Raw genomic sequence first — 23,825 nt, 5'->3', positions numbered from 1 at the left:
AAGGTTTAAATAGAAATATATCTTCTTATATTCGTAATATTTATTATTATGAAAGGTTAAAAATTAAGCACTAATATTCTAAATTATGAGAGATTGTTAGTAGTTTAAAATATGATGCATCTTACAGTGAATAGAAAGATTTAATTATTGATAAGTAAAATTAATTTTCGTATTAATTTTATTTATATTTTAAATAATTATATTTAAATAAAAATAATTATCATATGACAAATTATCATAATTATTTAAATATTAATAAAATATTATTAAAAAAATTATAATTATCTGAATAAAAATTTATATATATTCATTTATTATAAATAAATATTTCAATATAATTATTTTTATTATTTTTAATTAAAAATTTAAAAATTTTATTATATTTTAAAAATATAATTACTTTTAAAATAATATTTTTCATGCTTCAAAATCAATTTTTTTTTATTATTTCTTTTTTTTAATTATTTTTCCTAACAGTCCGATCTCGGGTATTAACTCGGAATCGGCGGTGCCGTCAAAGATGAGGTCGTTGTCCCACTACACCGCCACCATGCGTAGTCGGCGGGGGACTTGTGGCAGTGGCGAGTGAAGAAAACAGGGATTGAAACCCGTCGGCAGAGGTCGATGGTAGTGATGACGTTGCTGAGTATAGGCTTGGCGATAGACGAAAATTGATTTTGCATGTCGATTACTAATAAAGCAGAGGTTTTAGGGTTTGGGTCTAGCTTTCTGATTTCGTATTTCTTGTATGAGGAGTAAGTTAACGAGGAAGCCATTGATTTGGGTTTATCAGAAAAAGATTTTGAAAGAGGTTTTTCTTATCCTTATTCTTTCTCATAAGAAATAATTACATCCAACCAAAAAATAAAGTTTGGATGATAAGGACGGCAACCAGATGTCTAGTCTGTGGGACAGAAGGAAGAAAGTAAATGGTGTGGGGTCCTGCGGGGGAGTAAATTACACAATTGGTGACCGAACTCTGGGCAATTTTAGATTAAGTCACTAAATTTTAATTTATTTTCTTAAATTATTAATTTTTTTATTTCAAAATTTTGTTTTTGTTTTGTTTTAAAAAATTTTAATTTATAAAATATGTTTGGTAAGTAATGTTATTATATTTTTAAAAAATATATCTAAATTGTAGTAAATATAATATTTTAATAAATAAAATTAAATTAAAGAATTAAATAAAAATAATAGCATTTATTAAATAAAATTCAAATTTTAAGTGACATTATATATAACATTAAAAAACTAGTATTTAATATAGTATTATTTAATAATAGTATTTAACTACGTAATTTCTCGCATGTTGTTGCAGTTTAACAACAAAACCAATTAAAAACACAGAAACCATATTTATTGTAATGATATACATCTAAATATAAATGTAAAAATCCGTCGTAAAAAATTAAAAAAAATAACTTTGTTTCAAAGTTTTAATCTAAAACTTTAACTTCTACTAAAAAAATTAACATAGTCATAATATTTTATCTATTTTCTTAGGCAAATTGTGGCTAAATGCATTGTGATTACAGAGATTCTATAAATTTTATCAAGAATGCAAGTAAAAAATGAGTTATCATATTATAAACTTACCAGTCATATATGGGATTGTCCATAAACCTACATTCATATTTGATTGTTAGTGAATTTATTCTTTTTTTCTAAACAATTATAAATTTAAAATGAACAATGTTATTTTGAAATTTTTTTACCAAAAAAAAGAATTGAAATGGATTAAGAATTTTGTAGCACAAAGCAACAAATCCATGATCACATTCTTTCAATGCCTTTCGAATTTATAAGTTAGGTTTTTAAATCGATGAATTTTGTAAAATAAAATTGTAAATTAGTAAGTATATTCATTAACAAATCATAATAGTTTAAATCAAATGATAAAAAAATTACAAATCAGTGAGTGTTTTTTAAAAGAAGCAAATTTTGGATGGGAATTGAAGGATTAAAAATGGGTAATATATTTTAAGGTTTCTTTACAAAAGCTTTTGGAATATCAACAACATTAATCATTAAATGGATAATAGATTGATAGGAAAATTATTAAATATGGAAGAGAAAGAGATTTTATTATTTTTAGGTTTAATAAATTAAACTTTTCACTGTCATGAACAGATTAATTGTGATAATAGGGTAAAGAAACCGATAATTGTCAGAATTGAATGCTTTGTGATTTGGACATTCTTTTGAAAGGTTAATTACAAAATTGATAATAAATTGACAAAAAAATGGTTGGATATAGAAAAGCAAAAGATTTCATCATTTTAGGGATTAATAAATTAAAATTTTCACTTCCTTTTCGTGAACGAGATAATTGTGATAATGAGACAAAAAAATCGATCATTATTGAAAGAGCACTTTGAAATGCAAGTTTTAATTTTTAAGTTGAAATGTCAAATCAATTTATTAAATTGTACAATCAATTAACAAAAAAAATTTTCAAAAGTTGAGAGAATAATTTATTTATGAAATTAACACACGGTGACTTCTAGGTTCAAATAGTATTATATTAGATTGTAATATTGTTATTTAATCATATTCAAGTTTAATAATATTTAAATAATATTATAATTAAACAAATTATTAAATAATATAACAAAAAATTAATTAAATTAATATAAAAAATTATTATCATATATAGAACTTAAGTATTTTATAATAAATACCAAATTTTTAATTGAATTCTAAATATACTTGTTTGGTTTAAAATTTCTACAAAAACGGATGTTGGAATAAAGCTGTGTTAAAAAGAGAATCTAAAATAGTATTTGACAAATTCAATAAAGACGTGTTGTATAATGTTGAAAAAACCATTTGGTAGTATTTTTATATGTTTTTAATAAATAAAAATATAAAATAACTAACTTTATTGAATTAAATCTCAAAATTTTAGATAAAAATAAATAAAAGAAGATATTTTTGTTTATTATAATAAAAAACAAATGAATTCAATAAAAAAAAACAAAGTAATTTGAAATAATATAATCCTCCTAATAATTTTGTGAATTATTAAAGAGTAAAGTAAAATATTAAAAAATTTATTAAATATTTATTATTATAATTAATATCTTTAAAATTTTTAATTTATAACTTTATTTAAAAATTCAAATAATTTTTTCATCTAAACTAAAATTTTGAAAGTTAAACATCTAAGTTTTACTTTTGTCATAGATAATTTTCTTGTAATAAAATGAGCCAAACACTAATTACGTCCGTATGATTATTTTTAAAAAGAAAAAAAAAATGTTTCTCTTGAATTATGAGTAACGCGCTCTAATGCCAATATTATCTAAAAAATGAAAAATGAAAAAATAAACCAAGCCAAATAATTATCATTCAAAACCTCAACACATATATTTACAGATGATTATAGATAAAAAACAAAAAAAAAAAGAAAAAAAAAAGACAAGCAATATTGACACCGATTACTACTAGTAACATGCAATTTCTTAAACAAAATTACTTTATCTAGTCAGGGAAAAACCCCTGCTGAAGCCTCTTGCAGTCGACGAGGTAAGCAAACCCGAAAGCCATGTTTTTCAAAGTAGCCTCCTGCAACTCCAAATCCAACGTTGCCGTAGCATCCGTTGAAAAAAACACCCTAAACCCTTTCCCAAACGCATCACGCGCCGTCGTTTCGCAGCACAGGTTCGTCATAACTCCCGTAATTATAACCTCCTCCACCCCTTTCTCCACCAACATCTCCTTCAGGCGCGTCTTCTCAAACGCACTGTACGTGGTTTTTTCCACCACCTCGTCGGCTTCCGCCAGCCGTTCGATCTCGGGGATTAACTCGGAATCAACGGTGCCGTCAAAAATGATGTCGTTGTCCCACCACTCCCCCAGCATGCCGCTGTCGGCGAGGGACTTGTGGCAATGGCGAGTAAAGAAGACAGGGATTGAAGCTCGTCGGCAGAGGTCGATGGTAGTGATCGTGTTGCTGAGAATAGGCTTGGCGAAAGACGAAAATTTGTTTTGCATGTCGATTACTAATAAAGCAGAGGTTTTGGGGTTTGGGTCTCGCTTTCTGATTTCGTATTTCTCGTACGAGGAGCAATTTAACGAGGAAGCCATTGATTTTGGTTTCTGAGAAAAGATTCTGAAATAGGGTTTCCTTTACTTTATCTTTTCAGAGGAAACAATTTTATATATCCAAAAGGAAAAAAGTTGGATGTTAAGAAGAGGAAAACCTGATATCTACATCTGTGGAACAGAAGAAGCAAATGGAGTGGACTATTGGACGGTATTGGCTGGCTTCTGGGCTGTTCATATTCAAAGATATCGATTGCTATGTCCTTATTTTGTGGCAGCTTGCAATTTTCACTTCATCCAGGGGCTCTTTTCTTCATTTTACTATTTTTCTCTTGGGAAATTAATGTAAGTAACAGTACTCTAATTTTATTTTTTAAGTTTGATTGCAAGCATGTTCGTTGTACGCTAGTGAATATATGGAAATTGGGAAAGTTAAAGTTTACAATGAATTATTACAATTTTATCAAAATTTACACTGTTTTTGTTGCTCTCCTTTTTAAGGTGCTTCTATTTGCAATTTTTTAATATTTATTTTTTTATTTATATTTAATGTATTATTAATATATAAATTTTATATACTATTAATAAGTTAGTTGATATTATCTAATTAATAAGATAAATCAGATAATTTTATTTTATTAGTAAGTAAGATTTTAAAAAATATATTAATTTTTTATATATTTATTTTAATAGTTAATATTCACTTCATTAATAAAATAATAATATTACTAATTCACTAATAGTATATAAAATTTATATACTAATAGAAAATCAAATGAAAACTCCATCTTTTTAAGTTATCTTTAAATTGAATTATTTAATTATCTTTTTTCATATCAATTTTAAAGTCTTTAGATATGCATATCCGATAAATTTTATAAGCATCCAATAAGTTATAAAATTTACCGAATATGAATATTCGATATTCGGTAAGTTACATTTAGGGTTTTGAGAAAAAAATAGTTAAAGGGAAAATTTAATAAAAATTTGCACAATATTATAAAGAAAAAGTAAAATTTGATTACAATAATTATTAGCTCATTTACAAATTGATAGATAAAAATTATGCATGTGGATCTATAGTTTTTTTTTTTTGTGATTTAAATTATATGACACAGAAATTTTTAAAAGTTTTTAAAAACTTTTGAATATATCAAAAATTTGTAAATCCAAAAATTTAAAAGTGAAAACTAATTTAAAAGAAGGAAATTAAATAATTTTATTTAAAAATTATTTTAAAAATGTATAAAAAATGAATGCAAATAAAAATTATTTTTCTTTCATATTAATAATAACGCCCTACGCTAAAATTGAAATTTGAACCTGTTAATCCATTTAAAATATAAATGTTTTTTAAATAGATTTAAAATTTCAATAATTCTTTTTGTTGATTGATAGTAAGCGCTACTTTAACCTAAAAATTTTGATTTGGCCTGAAAAAAAAAACCTAAAAAATTTGATCTAACAACTATGAAAATGAAAAAAAAAAAAATGAAACAATTGTAATCTTGATTAGAGGTGTACAAATATATAAGATGAGCAGTTTGTCGATTTATTTTATAAAAAAATAAAACATTAAACTAATCAATTTAAAAAAAAAATCGATTGATATAGTTTTAATAATAAAAAATAATTGAAACTGAATCATCTATTCCTGATAATAAAAAAAATAATGAACCGATATAAATCAATTGGTATAAAAAAATTTTCACCATTTTTAAACCACCAATTTTGCAACAAGTTTCGCCTAATGGAACTCACCCAAAAACTTTGCCCCAAAGTCATATTTTGTTATTTTTAAAAAATATAAATAAAAAATATTTATTTATATTATATATAATATATTTAAAAATTTTATTACAAATGTTAATTATTTTAATTAGTTCAATTACTAATTTTAGACACTAAAAACGAATTGAATTATCCATCTAAATCATTTTCTTTAATAGATCATTGTCAATCATGCTAATGTAATGAAATCTAATCAATTTCAATATTAAAACCGACTTGTAGTCACCCTTATATAAGTAACGCTTGTTAAGCTTTCTTAAGCCCTAATCTTAGGGAGCTCATCCATATTTGTCCGTCGATTTTTAATTTTAAAATGGTACTTAATATATTTTAGAATGTAATTTTAAATTAAATTTTAATTAATCAAAATAAAACTTGGGGCCGCACTTAGAAGTGACTAGAACTTAATAATGGTCCTGAGTCAAGCACATTTATTGGGAGATGCGAATAATAAGTTAGACACGTGGCACTATTTTAGTGGGGGGAATTGGAAACCATTTTGCCAAATCAGCAGAAGACTCGGGGCCTTTCCAGAGCCTTCGTCGCCGTCCGCCATTCTTTAAATCATTAAATATCACTAATAACATCAACCTTCTCCATCTACTGTTAGATTCGTTTCGGCTTCAAACCTAAAGCAAGTTCGATGCAAAGGCAAAGGGTAGAGAAGCTGAAAACTTAAAAGCAAGAGAGAGAGAGAAGAGGACATTTCTTACCTGTTACCTCACCTGCACTCTGGGAAGGCCGTCGATCAGGCCATCCTCGCAGAAGAAGAACGTGTTGTTATTATCCGTTTCGACCGTGATTGAGAGTTTGAGACGAAACTTGCATGCAGGTACACAACTACTCATGATTTATTCTTTTTTTTTTCCTTCCCAAAAAATTTTAAGTATGATTTAAAGTACCTTTGCTTGGATAATAAGTTTAATTATAGTTATATTTAAAAAAAACGATAATGAATGTAAAATTAATTATTATAATTGTGAGATTAAATATTATGATGAAATTAAAATTATAGATGAAATACATATTTGAATAAAAAATAGAGATGAATTGTAATAAAAAATTTATTATTAACAAAAATTTTAAATTATTTAATACTTATAAAATTAATTAAAATTTTATTTATTTATTAATTTGTAAAATTATTATGTATTTATATAATTATATTTATTTATATAAAACGATCCTTAAAAACCTTTTTTTTTTTCCTTGTACTGCCTCTCTTCTGTCTCTAAACTCTCACTTTCATTTTCTTGTCGTCTCGCGGCATAAACTTGGTCAACGATAGAACATTAGCTGACGGCTCCTTATTATTTTATTTTTTTCATTCCGTTTCTTTGTTTCCTAAACATTAAAGAACTCTCCCACTACACATTTTTGTGCTCAAAAAAAAAAAAAAAACTCAAAACTCATAACCACCACCGTGCTATTAGAGGTTGCTCCAATGATGGTTTCCCTCTCTTAGTTTTTCTAATCAAAGAGACTTTGAAATTTCCCTTTTACCAAACATCTCGATTTACCTAATTAAACCCATCTTCACCAATATTTTTGTTTTTTTTTTTTTATTTTGCTAGTTTTTGGTTTTTTTTTTCTTGGTTTATTTTGAGATGAATTCTTTTTTTTTTTTAAATTTTCTTAGGTTTTGGAAGTTGTGTTTATAGAGTTGGAATTTCTCTAAATTTGGTTTTTAGTTTTGGTTTGGATTAAATACTCCATCCCTTGTTAAATATATTTTTTGTAAATTTAGTATGTAAACATTTAATTTTGTCAAAATTAATTTAAATTAATTTAATTTTCAAATTTAATCTAAACATTTAGATTTATACTAACTTAAATATTTTAATTGAATTTACTTAATTAAGCTTGATTTGATTTTGTTTCAGATTAATCATTATTGGACCATTTTCTCTTGAACTTAAGCTTAATTCAATTAAATTATTGAGTTAATTTTGAATTAAGATTTGAAAGTCCAGTTAAAAAGCCAAAATCAAGTCACTTGGGCTTGAAATCCAATGAAAGTCCAAATTTAATTTTAAAGTCCATGTCCATTTTTAAAATGCAAAAAAGATAAGAGTTGATTGCTATAGCAGGCTTTCCTCCCCTAAATGACGAGATCTTTCCCTCCATACTTCCCATTTATAGCATTTTTTTTTAGTTCTGCTTTTACCTTTTGACCTTCAACACAAATTCATCAAAGGTTCTAAACCCCAAATGCAGTAAGCCATGTTGTCTTTGTTGTTACAAAATTCCAAAAATCAAGTCTTTAAAAAATTTTCAAACTTTCCTAATAAGAAGAGAGCTCTATAATAATTGGGATCCTTTTTATAAAGGTGAAGAACTAGAGGATAAAAAGGAAAGACATCACCATGGGGCAAAAGGGAGCCAATTTTTTCACAAACTAAGATCTTAGGAGCTCCATATAGAAACTACCTAAGGCTATCGCCAACCATCATCAATCCAACACCAAAAGCCTAAACTTCACTACTCCAACCTTTGACCAAAAATTACCAAAAAAAAGAAGAACAGGACCAAAAGCCCAAAGCCACCTTCTATTGCCATTCCCACCGAGACCATTACAATCACCCATGAAACACCAAAGCCCCGTATTATTGCCTAGAGTCAAAACGACACCCCAGCCGAGAACCTAAACCCTTTTTTCTACCATTTTTTACTTCAGCCGAACCAACTACCTCCCATTTCCCTTTCCATTTTCTACATGTCCAGCTTAACCAGCATCACCATCCCTACTTCAACTTGCCTTTCATGCCTAAGCCATAACTATTTGGCCATCCCTACTACCATCCACCAACTGAACCTAAATAGCTTTTCCCTTTAACCATCATTAAATGACCCACCATAACACTAAGCCCATTTTGCCTTTCCTAAATTGTCATTCCTAAGTATAGGGAACACAACGTAAAAAAATAACAATAAATAAAGTTACAGTTTTCATAGATTGTGAGGAACCCAGCAACAAAAAAAGGTAAAAAAAAATGATAAAGGCGGTTTGCTGAAGTGGGTTTCGGCTAAAGAAAGAAAAAAAAAAGGAAAAGAAAAGAGAAAAGAGTGCCGAAGCCACCTGCAACGGTGGCATGAGAAGGTTCAGTTTCGACTGAAGAGGAGAAAGGAAGATGTAATGATGGGGAGAGATGACAGAGAAAAAAAAAGAAAGGGAGAAAAAAATAAAAAAAGCTTTGGTGGCGGACGGCAAGGTGTGACGATCGACACGGTGCAACAGTTGGCACGATCATGAAACATCGAAATTTGGGTTGACAAAGACCTACCATTTTTTTACTTCAAAGAGACATGGTTTTTTTTTTTTTTTTGGTTTGAAGGGAATGAAATGAATAAAAAAATTTAAAGGCTTTCTTAGGTGAAAAAAAGGCTTTTACCCGTAAACTTGTCTACTCAAACCAAATATGTTGACGGGTTCGCTTCTGTACCAACCTGGTCTAGATCAAGCCCAATCAGCAGCCCACTAAATTGGTTCCACTTGGGCATTAGGCTTTACTTTGGATTCAAAGCCGAAAGCTTCATTTAGATATATCTCTTTCTTGTATGGCTATTTATTTGTTACAATTTGTATTTAATTGTTTTAATGTTTGTAATTATAATTTTATTATTTAAAAATATGTTTTTAGGAAACAATTGTTTATGAATATTTTTATTATTGTAAAATTGCTATTATGAAATATTAGTAATTGAAAATAAATAGAGATTTTTTCAATTATGGGAATATGAAAGTTCAAATGGTGATTCTAACGTACTTATTAAGTGAAAAAAATCTTTTAAAAAATTTTAAAATATTGAAATGTTTAAAAAAAAATTTTAATACAAATATTTTTATTTTTCTCTTAATTTGAATAATTTTTAAAAGAAATAAAAACATAAAATATTTATAAAATATATATTGTAAAAAGATAAATTAATGATTAAATTTTGAGCATCATATTATATTATTATATGCATTATAAATATTGATTTTAAAGATAAATATGAATCTTGAAAAATTTTAATAGTAATTCTTAAGAAATTTTTAAATGAGAAAGCACATTTTAATATTATCAAAGTATTGAAATATTTTTAAAAATTTTTTAATATGTAAAGTTCTTATTTATCTTTCAAGCAAAAGAAATAAAAGATGTTTTAATTGCAATAAATTAAGAAAATCATTTTTAAATATCAAAATTAAGATATTTTTGTCAAAATTAAAAGATAACATGTGGTTAATTGGTACCGTTTTTAAATGGATGTTGTAGTTGTGTTAATCATTCATTACTCGTAATCATACTTATGAAATAGAATTTGATTTTTGTAAATCAAAATTATCTTTTTAATAGATTGTAATTAATTTTAAAGTTTTATTAAAAAGATAAAATTTTTAAATGATAAATCACATCTAGTTAAAAAATATTTATGACGATTTTTTTATTTGGATATTTTTAAAATTTTCGTCTAATAATTTTTAAAATTTTTATGACATAAATATTTAAAACAATAAAATTGTCAATTTGATGTAGACCTAGCAATTAGTATATTCATTTCATGTAGAATATTAAAATTCATTTATCCATTTCATATTTTATATAAAAATTATATCTTACAATTCATGTTAAAACAAAAATATGAAATATATATATTTTTTAGTTTTATTACATATATATAGTTGTTATTAAAATTTTAAGTCATGTTATTTTTGTATTTTATTTTCATATCGTATTTATGTGATGTCATTGTATCGTATTTTTTATTATCAAATCTAATTTGATACTCTCAATTTTTATTTCGTCATCCACTTTAATATTTCGTATTAATGTCGTGAGTTCACTTGTTAATGTGACATGAAAATTCCATAAAATGTTAACATTTATCAAAAAAATATAGTCAACATTATATTATCAATAATCACGTTAATATTAAATGAAAATTTTTAAAAAATTAAAAAAATAAAAATAAAATATTTAAAAATTTAAAAAGTCTAAAAATTAAAAAAAAATCCAAAATAAATTGGTAGAATTAAAAAAAAGGAATATTTGAATAAAAATAAAATTTTGTTAAAATTCAAAAAAATTCACTAGAACTTAAAAATCTAAAATTAAAAAATATTTTAGATTGCTAAAAATTTATAAAATTTTTTAAAATTTTGTTTAGAATTTTGATTTTTTTAAAAATTTCGATGTTGTATTAATAATGTAATGTTGAGTGATTTTTTTTTTTTTAAATGTGTCAATAGTCTGTATATTAATATTACATCAATAAATTAATTAGTTGGATAATAAAATGGGAATTAGAGTACCAATTTTTTTCTAAAATTTCAAATTGATAAAAAGTATATAGGTTAAGGGGAAATATGTATTTATTCCTTTTTGGTTCTATTAATTTTATAACTTTTTCTTTGGGAGGTTTTCTGATGTTTTTTGTTAGTGGTAAAACTGATTGTTGGATTTTTTTTTTTTTAATTCTTTTTGTTTGCTACGAAATTAATTGTCTCGACGGTGAAATCTCGTGCAATAGGGTTTAGGGTATTGGTATTGAGCATGTCCAGTTTATTGGAGGACCCATGAGCCATGAGGCCCATGACCCATCAAACCCAGGAGACTGAACGCTTCGTTTTGATTGGCACGCACCTATCCAATTTGCTACTCATGCTAGCTATATGGCGTTGCGTGTGGTGAACGCATGGCCAATTTACTGAACATTTCCAGATGTTTGGTTTATAAATTAGGGTTTGAGAAATAAATTTTGTAGGGATCTAAAGCATTTTCATTAGCGAAAAAAGGAAATTTAAATTTCAGGGGGAAGTGAGGGGTAACGATCTAACGATGTCGTATCTGCTACCACACCTGAACACGGGATGGGCTGTAGATCAGGCCATCCTGGCGGAAGAAGAGCGTCTCGTGGTCATCCGATTCGGCCACGACTGGGATGAAACTTGCATGCAGGTGCTGTGCACTGCATCGTTCTCCTCTCTCTCTTAATCGCTTATATTTTAAAGTTTACTTTGACCTGTGGAATTCCTACCCTTCCTGGATCTTCTGTTCATAGTATTTATTTCAGGTTTCATCACTAAAATTTTGAGCAGTATTTAATGGACCCTATGTTCACTATAGATTTTGAAAATTTTCATCAAATTTAGAACAGAGCATGATTGAAATTTGAGGAGAACATATTCTGTTGTGAAACTGATTATTTCTTTCTCGTAATCAGCAACTTGTCAGTTGGGATATTCTTTAACTAAATTTTAATGGAATCGAGACTTTCACAGGTGAGATAGGTCTTTCTAATATACTACTGTTAGTAGGGTGGTTGTTTTCAAATGCTTTAATTTGCTTTGTTATACCTTCTTTGTAAATTTTTCAACAAAAGCCCTGCCTTGGGCCTGGTCTTCAATCCAGTTGAGCTGCTAGCGAGCATCCTTTGTTTTTTTTGAAGCGTTCATTGGTTACAAAGGTGACTTGGTTCAGAAAAGCTTTTTGATCTTGGTTCTTAACGATGTCTTGAGCCCCCTTTTATGTTTTTTGTGTACCGTAGTCCGTAGGTTGCTAGTTAGCTAATTTCTTTTAAGTGTTTTCTTAAGTAGAATGTCTAATATTTATTATGTTGCTTTTCTGACATTCTTGCTCAGTTTTGATACCTTATGAAATTACTCGCAAATTTTAATGCTAGATGAACTATTTTCTGAATAAATTTATTCTTAATTGTTGCGAGTCAAATTTAAAATATTTGGAAGTAAAACAAAAATTGATACTATATTTGGTGTTTCAGTTTGAACATGGCTTGTGAAATTCATTCTGTCATCTTCCTGTTCAGCCAATGGTTTAGCTGAGTAGGAGGTTAGAATCTTCACCAAGTGAGCAAAAAAAGGAAAGATGGCCAGAGCTTTTGATAATGACTTACTGTTTTATATTCTGAAGTATTGTTCCATTTACTGAACTAAAGTTTCCACCTGTTCATTGAACTTGAATGATAATGAAGTAGTCAGGAAGTTCTATTTTCACTTTTTAGTAACATACGGGCTTTCTCCTTATTTTTATGCCCTCTAGTCAAGTCCTTAAAGCCCGAATATTTTTTTGTTCCAACTTAAAGACTGAAATTATTATCTTACTTGGATGAGAGTTATATTTGGTGGCTGTTTAATAATGACTTTAAGTGGATTGTTAGGTTGGGCTTATTCACATAATAGAAAAACAGTTTTTGTTTTGCTAATATTCAGGTTGTTACCTTTGGGGTGTGTGTATGTATGTACATGGACTTGGACTTTAATAGCTTTTTGATAGCATTCTGCATTTTTCCTTTTTCTTTGGAGTCCTGCATATCTGGAAGCTGCAATTTCTGTCATTCTGTATTCAATATGAAATGAATGATTTATTATTAACTTGCTTTTACTTCCTTTGGAATGAAAAGAGTGTTGTTGTTATACTTATACTTAATCCATGGTTGGTTAGTTAATTTGATTTATGTTTTCAGATGGATGAGGTGCTTGCTTCGGTTGCTGAAACAATAAAGAACTTTGCTGTGATTTATCTTGTGGACATAACGGAAGTACCTGATTTTAACACAATGTATGAGCTGTACGATCCATCCACAGTCATGTTCTTCTTCAGAAACAAACACATCATGATTGACCTTGGCACTGGAAATAACAACAAGATTAACTGGGCTCTTAAGGACAAGCAGGAGTTCATAGACATTGTTGAGACTGTATATCGTGGGGCAAGGAAGGGTCGTGGTCTGGTAATTGCTCCTAAAGATTACTCTACCAAGTATCGCTACTGAGTATTCTTGCAAGCAATTGTTTAATCAGGAAGATTTCTGAACATCTTCTGCAAATTTGATGCAGACTATTTCATTAGAAATTATTTTGATGCTTATATGAATGTGAAGGATACTCGACCTTTAGCAATATTTGAGATGAAAGTTTCAAACATATATTTATGTATTTGTGATGCGTGTTTACCCAAAGCATCTTGCACTTTAGACACTTGAGTGCTGCATTGCTACCAAACTATGGTATGGTTAAATGTTGGTTCTGTTGTCGCTGGTGAATATTAGGCCGATAGGGCCCGGTTGTAGTACAATGTGAAAGATATTTTGGAGATCATGTCTGTGTGCAAGCTTTCATTTATAAGATCATGCCTGCTTTGTTCTAGGATTATTTTCTCTCCTTAGATTCGGAAGTCAGCTTTAATTTTCAAATTTGAAGTGTAAAAATAATTCAATTGGGTGAGCTGGGAATGTTTATTTCGAATGGACCTGAAACCGAGGCAGAGCATGAAATAAGAGCAACCAAACTAAGGAACAGCTACTTCCGAACTAGATCAGGTGTCGAATAGCCCATTCTGCTGAGTCAAACTTCTTGTTAATAATTATTAATCACTCTGTATTTGTTGATGGGTATATTTACTGAATATGAAGCCTAAATTCTTGTAATAAAACTGGAATATTCGCTTATTCATCTGATAAGTTTACATGGTTCTTAGATCCATGAATCAACGGAAAAAATGAAGCCTATGCAGTTTCAATCGTACTCTTAATAAAGAAAAAAAATGACACACCAAAACAGCAAAGTATATCCAGTAGCAGTATCTGTGAAGAGACAAACTGATGTTTCTGCACTTACGTAAACTGGTGCTGTCTCGGCGCATTGCCTTCCAACCGGAAGGCCGCAAAGGCCTGGATTTCCTAAATAACTGTCACTTGTAAATGTTCCAAATTGGGCTACTACTGGTATCATGCCTGATAGATTGTTGAAAGAGACGTTAAAAAGCGCGAGAAATTCAAGAGTAGTTAGTTCTAGGGGTAAACCACCGAAGAGATTGTTTTGTGAAAGATCTAGGCTTTCTAGTTGTGCCAAGTTTCCGGAGGGTGAAGGTATTTGACCCGTGAGAAGGTTGTTGGACATGTTCAGAAAATGAATCATCTTCAATCGTGTCATTTGGACGGGAATTTTACCAGTTAGTCTATTGAAAGATACATCTATTCCCATAAAATCAAAATTGAGAGCCTCAAGAGTAACGGAGAAACCGTTGATTATGATATCAAAAGAGCTCCGGTGATCATTTAGAAGATAAACACGGTAAGAACTATCTGTCCAAGAAGTAATGTTGCCAACACAGTCGGGAATCTCACCTGAAAGACTATTTCTCGAAATGTCTAAAAGTTGCAAATCCCTCATTTGGCAAACTTGCAGTGGTATTTGCCCGTCGAAACGGTTTCCTCCGAGGAGTAGTGCTCTTAACTGAGGGAGCACAGGCAAGTATAATGAAAGCTCACCTGACAAGCTGTTACGCCGAATGTCAACAATTTCCAAGTCCATGCTCTTCCCGAGGGTATCTGGGAATGTTCCAGACAAGTAATTTTTGTTGAGATAAAGCCATCTTATCTTAGGTAAACTTGAATTTTTGGGAAGTGCATCTCCTCTCAGATTGTTTCCGGATAACCTCAAATATTCAAGAGAAGTCATATTTCTCGTCATACTATAGGGAATTTCTCCTTGGAACTGATTGTTTGATAAATCCAGTTCTCTCAGAATTTGGCTACCAAGGGATTGGGGGAGGTTGCTATTGAAGCTATTCATGGAAACATTCAAAAAGCGCAATCGTGGAAAATTCAGGTCGATATCTTTGGGTAATGGCCCATGCAAGAAATTGTCAGAGATGTCAAGAACAGTAAGTTGAGAGCTTATGTTTTGAAAAGTCCTGGGGAAGGAACCGGACAAGTTATTGCCTCGTAGCCGTAATTCTGAAGTAATATTGCACAGCATCCAAGAAATGTTCCCAATGAGTAAATTGTATGATAAATCTAGGGATAGAAGGTGGTGCTGTGTTGAGAGGAAGCTCGGAATATTCTTGAGGTCACAACCACTTAAATGTAGAACATTTAGGTTGAAAGATGGAGACCAACTTGGCGACTCTGTTTCAACTTCCAAGTGGTTGTATGAAATGTCAAGGCAACGCAGCCTCGACAAATTGGCAAAAATGGAGAGTGAAATCATGCCTTTGAACTCATTTCTTGATAGAATAAGTGAATCAATACTTGTCAGGTTGCTGATTAGCTTAGAAGGAAAAGAATCATTGAATTGATTGCTAGAGAGATCCAGATGTTTGAGTGAAACCATATTACCCAAACATGAACCGATGCTGCCATGAAGATTGTTATCAGACAGAATCAATTCTTTGGAAAAACGGTTGTCACACAGGCATTCTGGAATGTTACCATCTAACTTGTTACCAGACAAATCCAAGGAATAAAGAAAAGGAAATTTCCTTGAGCAGAGACCATCAGTAGTAAACTTGTTATAGGACAGATCTACTGAGTAAATGGATGGAAATTTCCCCCACCAGAGATTAGAGCCATTATGTATGGAATTGTCATGGAGATTCAACTTCCGAAGACGCTTGAGTTTTATAAATGCTGCGGAGATTTTTCCAAAAAAAAAAAAGTAGGTATTTGATTGTTTACATTAATTAATTAGTAGGTTAAGCTGTAAAAGAAAAAAAAAAAGCTAGTGCATGATAAATAGGTTTGCAGGGAGGGAACGAGTAAATCCACCTCACCTTTTTTCTCTCTATATTTATTTTTTTTTAATTATTTTTAAGTGAAATTATTTTAATATTATTTTTAAAAATCTTCTAATATTCATATCAAATAAATTTTGTAATTTTCCGAAAATAAATTTTAAAAGTGTTTTGATTTTTCGAAAATTCATTTTCAAAAAATGCAAACTTTTCAAAAATATTTTTTTAAAAAGTAATAACACTTTTCGACAATATATTTTTTTATAATACTTGGCGTGAAGGTTTGTGAAAAATTTAAAAAAAGAATTTTGTTAAAATTTTTATTAATTTGTGTAATAAAAAAGTTATTATTAAAAAAATCATAAATTTAAAAATTAATAAATTTTAATGAAAAGTATTATAGTTTTTTAAAAATTTATTTTTTTAAGAGTCATTATTATTAACACTTTCAAAAATACATTTTTAAAAAGTATTAACACTTCTAAAAAATGATTATATGTATTTTCAGAAGTGTTATATCTTTTCGAAAATGTATTTTACAAAAATGATAAAATTTATTGGATATGTTGAATGTTTGTAAAAAAAAATGTATTTTAATAATTTTACTTATAAAAATTTTTGAAAAAAGAAAGTATGTAAAGAACAAAAATGAAGGTAAATTTAAAAGCATTCTTAAGTGAATCAAACTTAATTTATATAATCATTTTTACAAAATTAACACTCTTTTAAATTTCAGCATTTTTAACCTTTTTTCTTATCTTCCACTACCACGTTCTACATAAAAATAAATAAATAAATAGGTATGGTAGGAGTGAGGTAACACTGTTTACCATGAGGTGAAATGAATCCTCCTATCTGATTCCCGGGCAGTTCAAGTTCTTGCAAGTCCTTAAACTGAGCAAATAAAGTAGCGTTTGGATACCACAAATCAGGCAAGCTCCGATCCCTCCAGTAGTGAAAGAAGATCTTACTAATACGATTTGTAGATGGATCACATTCAACTCCCTCCCACTGGCAACACTCTTGTACATACCAGTTTGAGAAAGCACCTGGATCTGGACTGTTAAATGAAGCTTTGATTTTTAGAAGAGCATCTCTCTCTTCCTCCAAGCACCCTTGGCAATTAAAGCATATAAGCAAAAGTAAGAAATATGTATAGAAAGCGGTAATCTCCATGGTGAGCCTAGCTGCCTTGTGTTTTATTTTATCAATGAATTAGCTGCAATCCCTTTGGAATTTATAATTGCCATTTGCCACCGCTGCTTTCCACGGGACAAGTGAAATTTCTTCACCATGCTTGCAAGAGCGCTGAAGTTTCAGTTGTCCGTAACATGGTCCACATGAAAAGAGGAGGAAGAAGAAGAGAAAGTAGTGTATACCGGATTGTCGTCAACACTCAACATAACCGTTCCAACACGATAAAAGGTCGCTATCAATTGATTCGACGAATTAGTTTGTTTATCTGTTTGAATCAGCACTTTTTTGGTCTAACCGTGTCGCAGGGATTGGTGGAGTTATTCCCACCGTGTCCGTCTGGGTTCCTGCTTGAACCCTCCAATGAACAACCAAGGGTTTTTATTCTCAATTTTTTTCTTAGAGCACTCAATTGTTCTCGACCATATCACTATTTTTTACTATTTTTTTCATCCAAATACATATTTCATTAATAATTTTATTCTCATTAATATAGTATTTAATTTTACTAAGATAATTAATCTCATCATTATCACAATAAAAAATTTTACTATCCATTCAAATGAATCATAAATCAAAAGTACATTGCAAATATTTGCATGCATATTAGTATATCATTGAAAAATTTTAAAAAGAAAATTTTAATTTTTTTCACTGAAATTAAGAAAATTATTTATTTTTCTAATTATATTTCAAAATTATAATTCGTTCAATGTTATCAATAATATGCAACGTATATGACCATTTTTGAGCAGACATATAGGCCACTTTGCTTTCAAGAGGGATGCAACGTAGACCGGGATTGCCTGAATTGGTTGAAAGAAAATAAGGATTTGGATGGTCTATTTGCTTTAGCACTGAACTTTCGGTTGTCTGTGTTAGATGCAGTTGGTCAAGAGAGGAAAGTGAGAAAACGTTTTTCGCACCAGAAAAAGAACAACTTACTCTACCGCCAAGTAGTAGCTAATTGCTGAACTTGTAAGTTCGACATGGAAAGTTTCCCAGCAAATTGACGTTATATATATTTTATTATAATCAAAGAGACATTAATGGCAAAGAAATTCAATTGGTAAGGGAAATTTCTTGGGTGTTCTCTCTGATCGTACCCCATAGCACAGGTTTAACTTTGACTATGGAAGTTTTTCTTGGAAAATTGTGTGTAAGTAGGACTACAAGTTGGTGACAAAGTATGTCTGTGAACAGGATGCCATTTGTTTTGTTTTTATTTTAGTTCATGGACCGTTGTTTTGAACAATTAGGGTGCTTTCCAATTTCAAATCTCACAAGTTTGCCTTCTAGGCAAATTCAATTAGGTTTCATATGCGAGATAATACAGAGTTGAAACTTGAAACTTCCTAAAAGAGAAAACAAGTTACAGAATTTAGTTGTTAGAATAACTGGGCACATCAATATGAACAATTTCTCTGCTGATAGCGGCATGCTGTTTTTGCTTATAACCACGATAATCTGCTGCAACTTTGGATGCAGCCAAGGTTGTCTGGATGATGAGAAGACAGCTCTTCAGCAAATAGGACAATCTCTGGGCTATGGATATGAATACTTTTATCCAGGCAGCTCTGATGACTGTTGCCGGTGGGATGGGATTTACTGTAGCCCCACAACCTCTCATGTGATCAGAATTTTCTATGACTATATCAAGGAAGATGAAGATCCAGGGTTTCCTGTCTTCCTTGATATGAGTTTGTTTTCTCAACTCAAGGAACTGCAGGAATTGCATCTCCGAGGGAATAATATTGGTGAACTGACTAATCCCGAAGGTGAGATTTTCGGTCCTGCTTTACGTTAATCTAAGTCTTTGCTGCCATTGAATTAATGGCTATATATATATATATATGTATGTATTTGATAATTTCTGAAAAGGGTCCTGGCTTGTCATGCAGAAATATGTAAACTCGTTCACTTACAATGGCTGGATCTTTCAGCTAACTCAATTGAAGATGCTGTGCCACCCTGTTGGGGCAATATGCCATCGCTCAGAACTCTGAACTTGTCAAAGAATAGATTTCAAGGAAACCTTACCTCCTTCCTTGCTAATCTATCAAAAATTGAGTCTATTGACGTTTCTTATAACCTTTTTGAAGGTCTGCTGTCTTTTTCTATCTTTGCAAATCATTCAAAGCTCAGTCATCTAGATCTTTCCTACAATTACCAATTAGAAGTTGAAACTGAAAATCCAACTTGGCATCCTTGTTTCCAAGTACAACATTTGCTTTTGGCTGGATGCAACCTCAACCGTCAGGGTGGTCACATAATTCCTAGGTTCCTTTCTATCCAATATAACTTGCAAACCCTGGATTTATCCAGCAACTTACTGGTTGGCAGCTGCCCAACTTGGTTGCTTCATAATGTTTCTTCTGTATTGAGCCTGAGAAGCAATTCTTTTGTTGGTCAATTTCCTCAAGGCCACCAAAAGAAATCTACACTGTCTAAGCTAGATATCTCTAACAATCATTTTGATGGGCATCTACCCATAAATATTGATCTATTCCTCCCTCAGCTGAAAGGATTCAATGCTTCCTCCAACCAATTTTCTGGTAACATTCCCCCTTCTGTAGTTAAACTGAAATATGTAGAAAGCTTGGATTTGTCTAGCAATCTCCTCTCTGGGGTAGTCCCAGTTGGTCTAACCTACAATTCACCATTATGGTACTTGAATCTGTCAAACAATAGCTTGGATGGTGAGCTGCTTCCAGAAAACTGTAGTATGCCGAATTTGACATGGTTGCTGCTTCATCATAATCTCTTTGTGGGGAATATTCCAGCTTGCTTATCCAAAAGTTTGTCTTTGAAGCTGATAGACGTTCGACATAACCACCTGTCAGGAACCATCTTAAGTCTACCTGTTTTCATGCAATTAGGAGCCCTTCTTTTAGGAGAAAATCAATTTAGAGGACCTCCTCCCCGGCAATTATGCCAAATGCAAATGTTGCAGTTCTTAGATTTCTCAAATAATAATTTTTCAGGGAACATTCCTTCTTGTCTCAATAACAATTCAGTCTGGAGAAAGAAGTTTCAAGCAAACTCTTGGGTTCCGGTTGATTTCACCACCAAGGGGAAATCATATTTGTACCAGGGTATCCCCCTTACTCTCATGACAGGGATTGATTTTTCAGCTAACATATTGGCTGGTTTCATTCCAGATGAAATTGGTGAATTAGCAGAACTGCGTTCTTTGAACCTCTCACAAAACCTTTTAACGGGTCATATTCCAAAATCTTTCAAAAATCTCACAAATTTGGAGAGCCTTGATCTCTCCCACAACAACCTAACAGGACAGATACCTCCTGAAATTGTCCAGATCGATTTTCTCACAACTTTTTTTGTTGCTTTCAACAACCTCTCAGGGAGGATCCCATCTAATGAACACTTTTCAACAATATTCTCTGAAAGTAGCTTCGAAGGCAACCAAGAACTTTGCGGAGAACCATTACAAAGAAAATGCTCAGGAAATGACAATGAAGACGATGGAAGAAAAGAAAATCCAAAAGAAAATGCAGAGGAAGGCCTCGTTGATAAACCCTTGTTTTTCTATTCATTTGTGTTTGTATCATATGCTGTCGGATTCTGGAGTGTCATTGCACCACTTTGCATCAGTGCAAACTGGCGAAGAAAATACTTTGCCACCATAGATGGATGGATTGAATATCTTTTGACAAGATAAGGTCCTTAGTTTACCCCAAATTTTGTTTCAACTTATAGTCTGTAACTCGTCAGTCATCAATGATGAAATATACTCAATAATGAAATGTTGTTTCGACAATTTTCACTTTTCATTTCATATCAATTCGTGTTGCTTTGCCTTTGTTTTTTACATTAAAAGACTGTTGCAGCAGCCAAGTATTAAGTCAATCACAACTTCTAGCCAGAGAGAAAAAAGTCATGAATATAGAACCCAAAATCCATCTTTGAAGTTACATTTTCCATTAATAGCTTGTTTAGAGTCCATGCACGTTTTATGGGCTTATGGAATTGAATAATAGCTTGTTTAGAGTCTATACACCTTTTTCATTTGTCACGTCCCGAGATCAAGATCCAACATGGTCATATTATCTTGAAAAAAACTCCAAAGTAATATGAAGCTTTCTTTTTTAATCATTCTAAAATTCTTTTAATAACCTGATATAGTCTGTCAAGTAAAATTCATATTTTAAATCCAACTGATGATGCATCTTTATATATCCAAATATAAACCATATAAAATATAAAATTGTCTCTTAAGATCTCATTGACCAACATATTCTTCGACGACTAAGTAATATTTCTCATTTCATCTTCTAGCTTTATACAAGACTAACCAAACTTATCACTTAATCATCTATAAAGAAAAAGTAAAAAGAGAATGAGCAAACCACAACTCAGTAAGTATAGGCTCACATACTTTATCGGATCAAGCATAATTTTCATACATATCATATAAATTATTCCAAACATTCACCAAATCATAATGTCAAAACATTTCAACCATCATCTTTCTATTAAACATTTCGTAAATTCATAAATCATTGTAAAATATATTACTATTCAAATATCATAATCAAACCAAATAATGGATCAATCATTAAAAATCATTGTAAATCATCATTATTATAAATTATCATTATAATTCGTTTATCATTAGCTACAGTCATTACTATAATCCGTGATATTAGCCGTATCGACAATTTCATCATTATGATCACTGCTAACTATTATAACCCGCTAGTCAGAGCCTTACGCTAACTAATAGAACCTATTAGCAAGATCGTAGAACTAGTTCTGGTGTCGATGATTTCACTTCCCAGGGATGTAAAAACGTAGCCATCACAAAATCATTCTTTAAACATAAATCATTTTCTCATTTTATTCATAAGCATTATCCATCATTTATATAGAGAAATACAAAGTAATCATATGCTTAATCCTATTTTCATACATCGAAAATAATGAAATAAAATATTCATTCATTTAGAAACATACATATATACATAGATTTGGAAATAAGCAAAGTATGTGAGATTCTACTTATCTCATTCCGATTCCACCACCTAGTTTTTCTCCCTCAATAATTAATGACTTATTCAAGAAAATTTCAATATAACAGTAATTAATCAACCCATTTGAGACCGTTTATACTAAAACAATTAAGCTAAACAAGAAATAACTCGAGTAACTAATTTTGACAGCCTGCATTACTTTTACTAAAATGACCATATCTCAATATATCCAACTCGAAATTAAAATCTTTTTAATGCGTTAGAAACTAGACTCGACAAGCTTTCTAACCATATATGGTCCATCTCGTGATTCCTTGTGGATTAATTATAACAATTTTTGAAATCCACATCATATGTTGTTGCCAGACAGCCTGTATACCTTCTCCTAAAAATCATGTATTAATTCATAAGAAACTCCAAATTCAATTCTGCTTGCTCTGTTAGAAAGCAGACTCAATAAGCTTTCCAAACATATATGGCTTAATCTGTAATTTCTTGTATAAAAATTAAGACAATTTTCGTAATTTAACCCTGATGCTTTTACCTTACAGCTTGCATATCTTTAAAGTAAAAATTAGACAACTCTTCATAAAAAATTTGGATTTAACTTTCATTTATTTTATTAGAAACTAGATTCAACATGCTTTCTAAAGATATATAATAATCACAGCAATAATCTATCTATTAATACAAAATTCTATTTTAATTCATTATTACATATCATAATATCTCATCTAAAAATAGAATTTCTCATTTAATAATTAAAACTAAAATCCCCACTTTTAGCTTTTAAACTTCATTCAATAATCATCAATAAATCTTAAGAATATGAAATAAACAAAGCTCAATAATTTACCCAAGCAGATCAAGAAGATTAATGACAGATTTCATAATTTTTCTTGATTTTGCTCTCAAAACTTCAACTCCAAATAATAGTAATTAACTTGGTATTTCTTCTTAAATAAAAAGAGAACATATACTTAACTTTAAGGGATTAATTTGATTGTAGCATTTGATTTTGAATTGCCAACTTGATTTTGAATTGCCAACTTGATTTTTTATATTCTCTAACTCCAAAGAAGATGAAGAAGAAGAACTCTCATTTCCTTTTTGTTTCTCGATGTTAGGTTGTTTCTCATTTAATAACTCAATTTCTTTTTTTTTTTACTAATCAATCTTTTAATAAACTGATGTATTTTGCTATTAGTCTAATCCAATTATCATTTGGGCCGGGGCACTACACCATTAATTTCTCTACTACCAGAAAAATCAGATTGAG

The 23,825-nt window shown here is 30.1% G+C and overlaps 4 protein-coding genes across 6 annotated transcripts; 2 read left to right on the top strand and 2 right to left on the bottom strand.

Annotated features, from left to right (window-relative positions):
• Positions 1 to 3,322: 3,322 nt before the first annotated feature.
• On the bottom strand, positions 3,323 to 4,281 carry LOC111308405 (nicotinamidase 2-like). Its single transcript, XM_022906729.2, has one exon. It carries the CDS (start codon positions 4,090 to 4,092, stop codon positions 3,487 to 3,489), a length of 606 nt encoding a protein of 201 aa, XP_022762464.2. The 5' UTR covers positions 4,093 to 4,281; the 3' UTR covers positions 3,323 to 3,486.
• Positions 4,282 to 6,429: 2,148 nt separating this feature from the next.
• LOC111309218 (thioredoxin-like protein YLS8) lies at positions 6,430 to 13,780 on the top strand. 3 transcript variants are annotated; one of them, XM_022908192.2, is made up of 3 exons: positions 11,644 to 11,783; positions 12,049 to 12,106; positions 13,309 to 13,780. In XM_022908192.2, the coding sequence occupies exons 2-3, from the start codon at positions 12,086 to 12,088 to the stop codon at positions 13,615 to 13,617; spliced, it is 330 nt and encodes a 109-aa protein (XP_022763927.1). In that variant the 5' UTR covers positions 11,644 to 11,783; positions 12,049 to 12,085; the 3' UTR covers positions 13,618 to 13,780. The 3 variants fall into 3 exon arrangements, with proteins under 3 accessions (XP_022763928.1, XP_022763926.1, XP_022763927.1); XM_022908193.2 differs by lacking the exons at positions 11,644 to 11,783; positions 12,049 to 12,106 and adding an exon at positions 6,430 to 6,673; XM_022908191.2 differs by lacking the exon at positions 12,049 to 12,106 and having other exon boundaries at positions 11,514 to 11,783.
• Positions 13,781 to 14,249: 469 nt separating this feature from the next.
• On the bottom strand, positions 14,250 to 17,534 carry LOC149519965 (receptor-like protein 15). Its single transcript, XM_089752041.1, has 2 exons — positions 17,189 to 17,534; positions 14,250 to 16,296 (listed from the first exon to the last, which is right to left on the bottom strand). The coding sequence occupies exons 1-2, from the start codon at positions 17,532 to 17,534 to the stop codon at positions 14,372 to 14,374; spliced, it is 2,271 nt and encodes a 756-aa protein (XP_089608167.1). The 3' UTR covers positions 14,250 to 14,371.
• A 1,403-nt stretch (positions 17,535 to 18,937) lies between these two features.
• On the top strand, positions 18,938 to 21,234 carry LOC149519964 (uncharacterized). Its single transcript, XM_089742668.1, has 2 exons — positions 18,938 to 19,330; positions 19,454 to 21,234. Exons 1-2 carry the CDS (start codon positions 18,964 to 18,966, stop codon positions 21,232 to 21,234), a joined length of 2,148 nt encoding a protein of 715 aa, XP_089598794.1. The 5' UTR covers positions 18,938 to 18,963.
• Positions 21,235 to 23,825: the final 2,591 nt, after the last annotated feature.

Source organism: Durio zibethinus, chromosome 2 (genome assembly GCF_047325235.1).
Source record: "Durio zibethinus cultivar Kanyao isolate XHJ-2024 chromosome 2, ASM4732523v1, whole genome shotgun sequence".
In the NCBI taxonomy this organism is placed as follows: Eukaryota; Viridiplantae; Streptophyta; class Magnoliopsida; order Malvales; family Malvaceae; genus Durio; species Durio zibethinus.
This window is presented reverse-complemented; position numbering and strand designations above follow the sequence as displayed.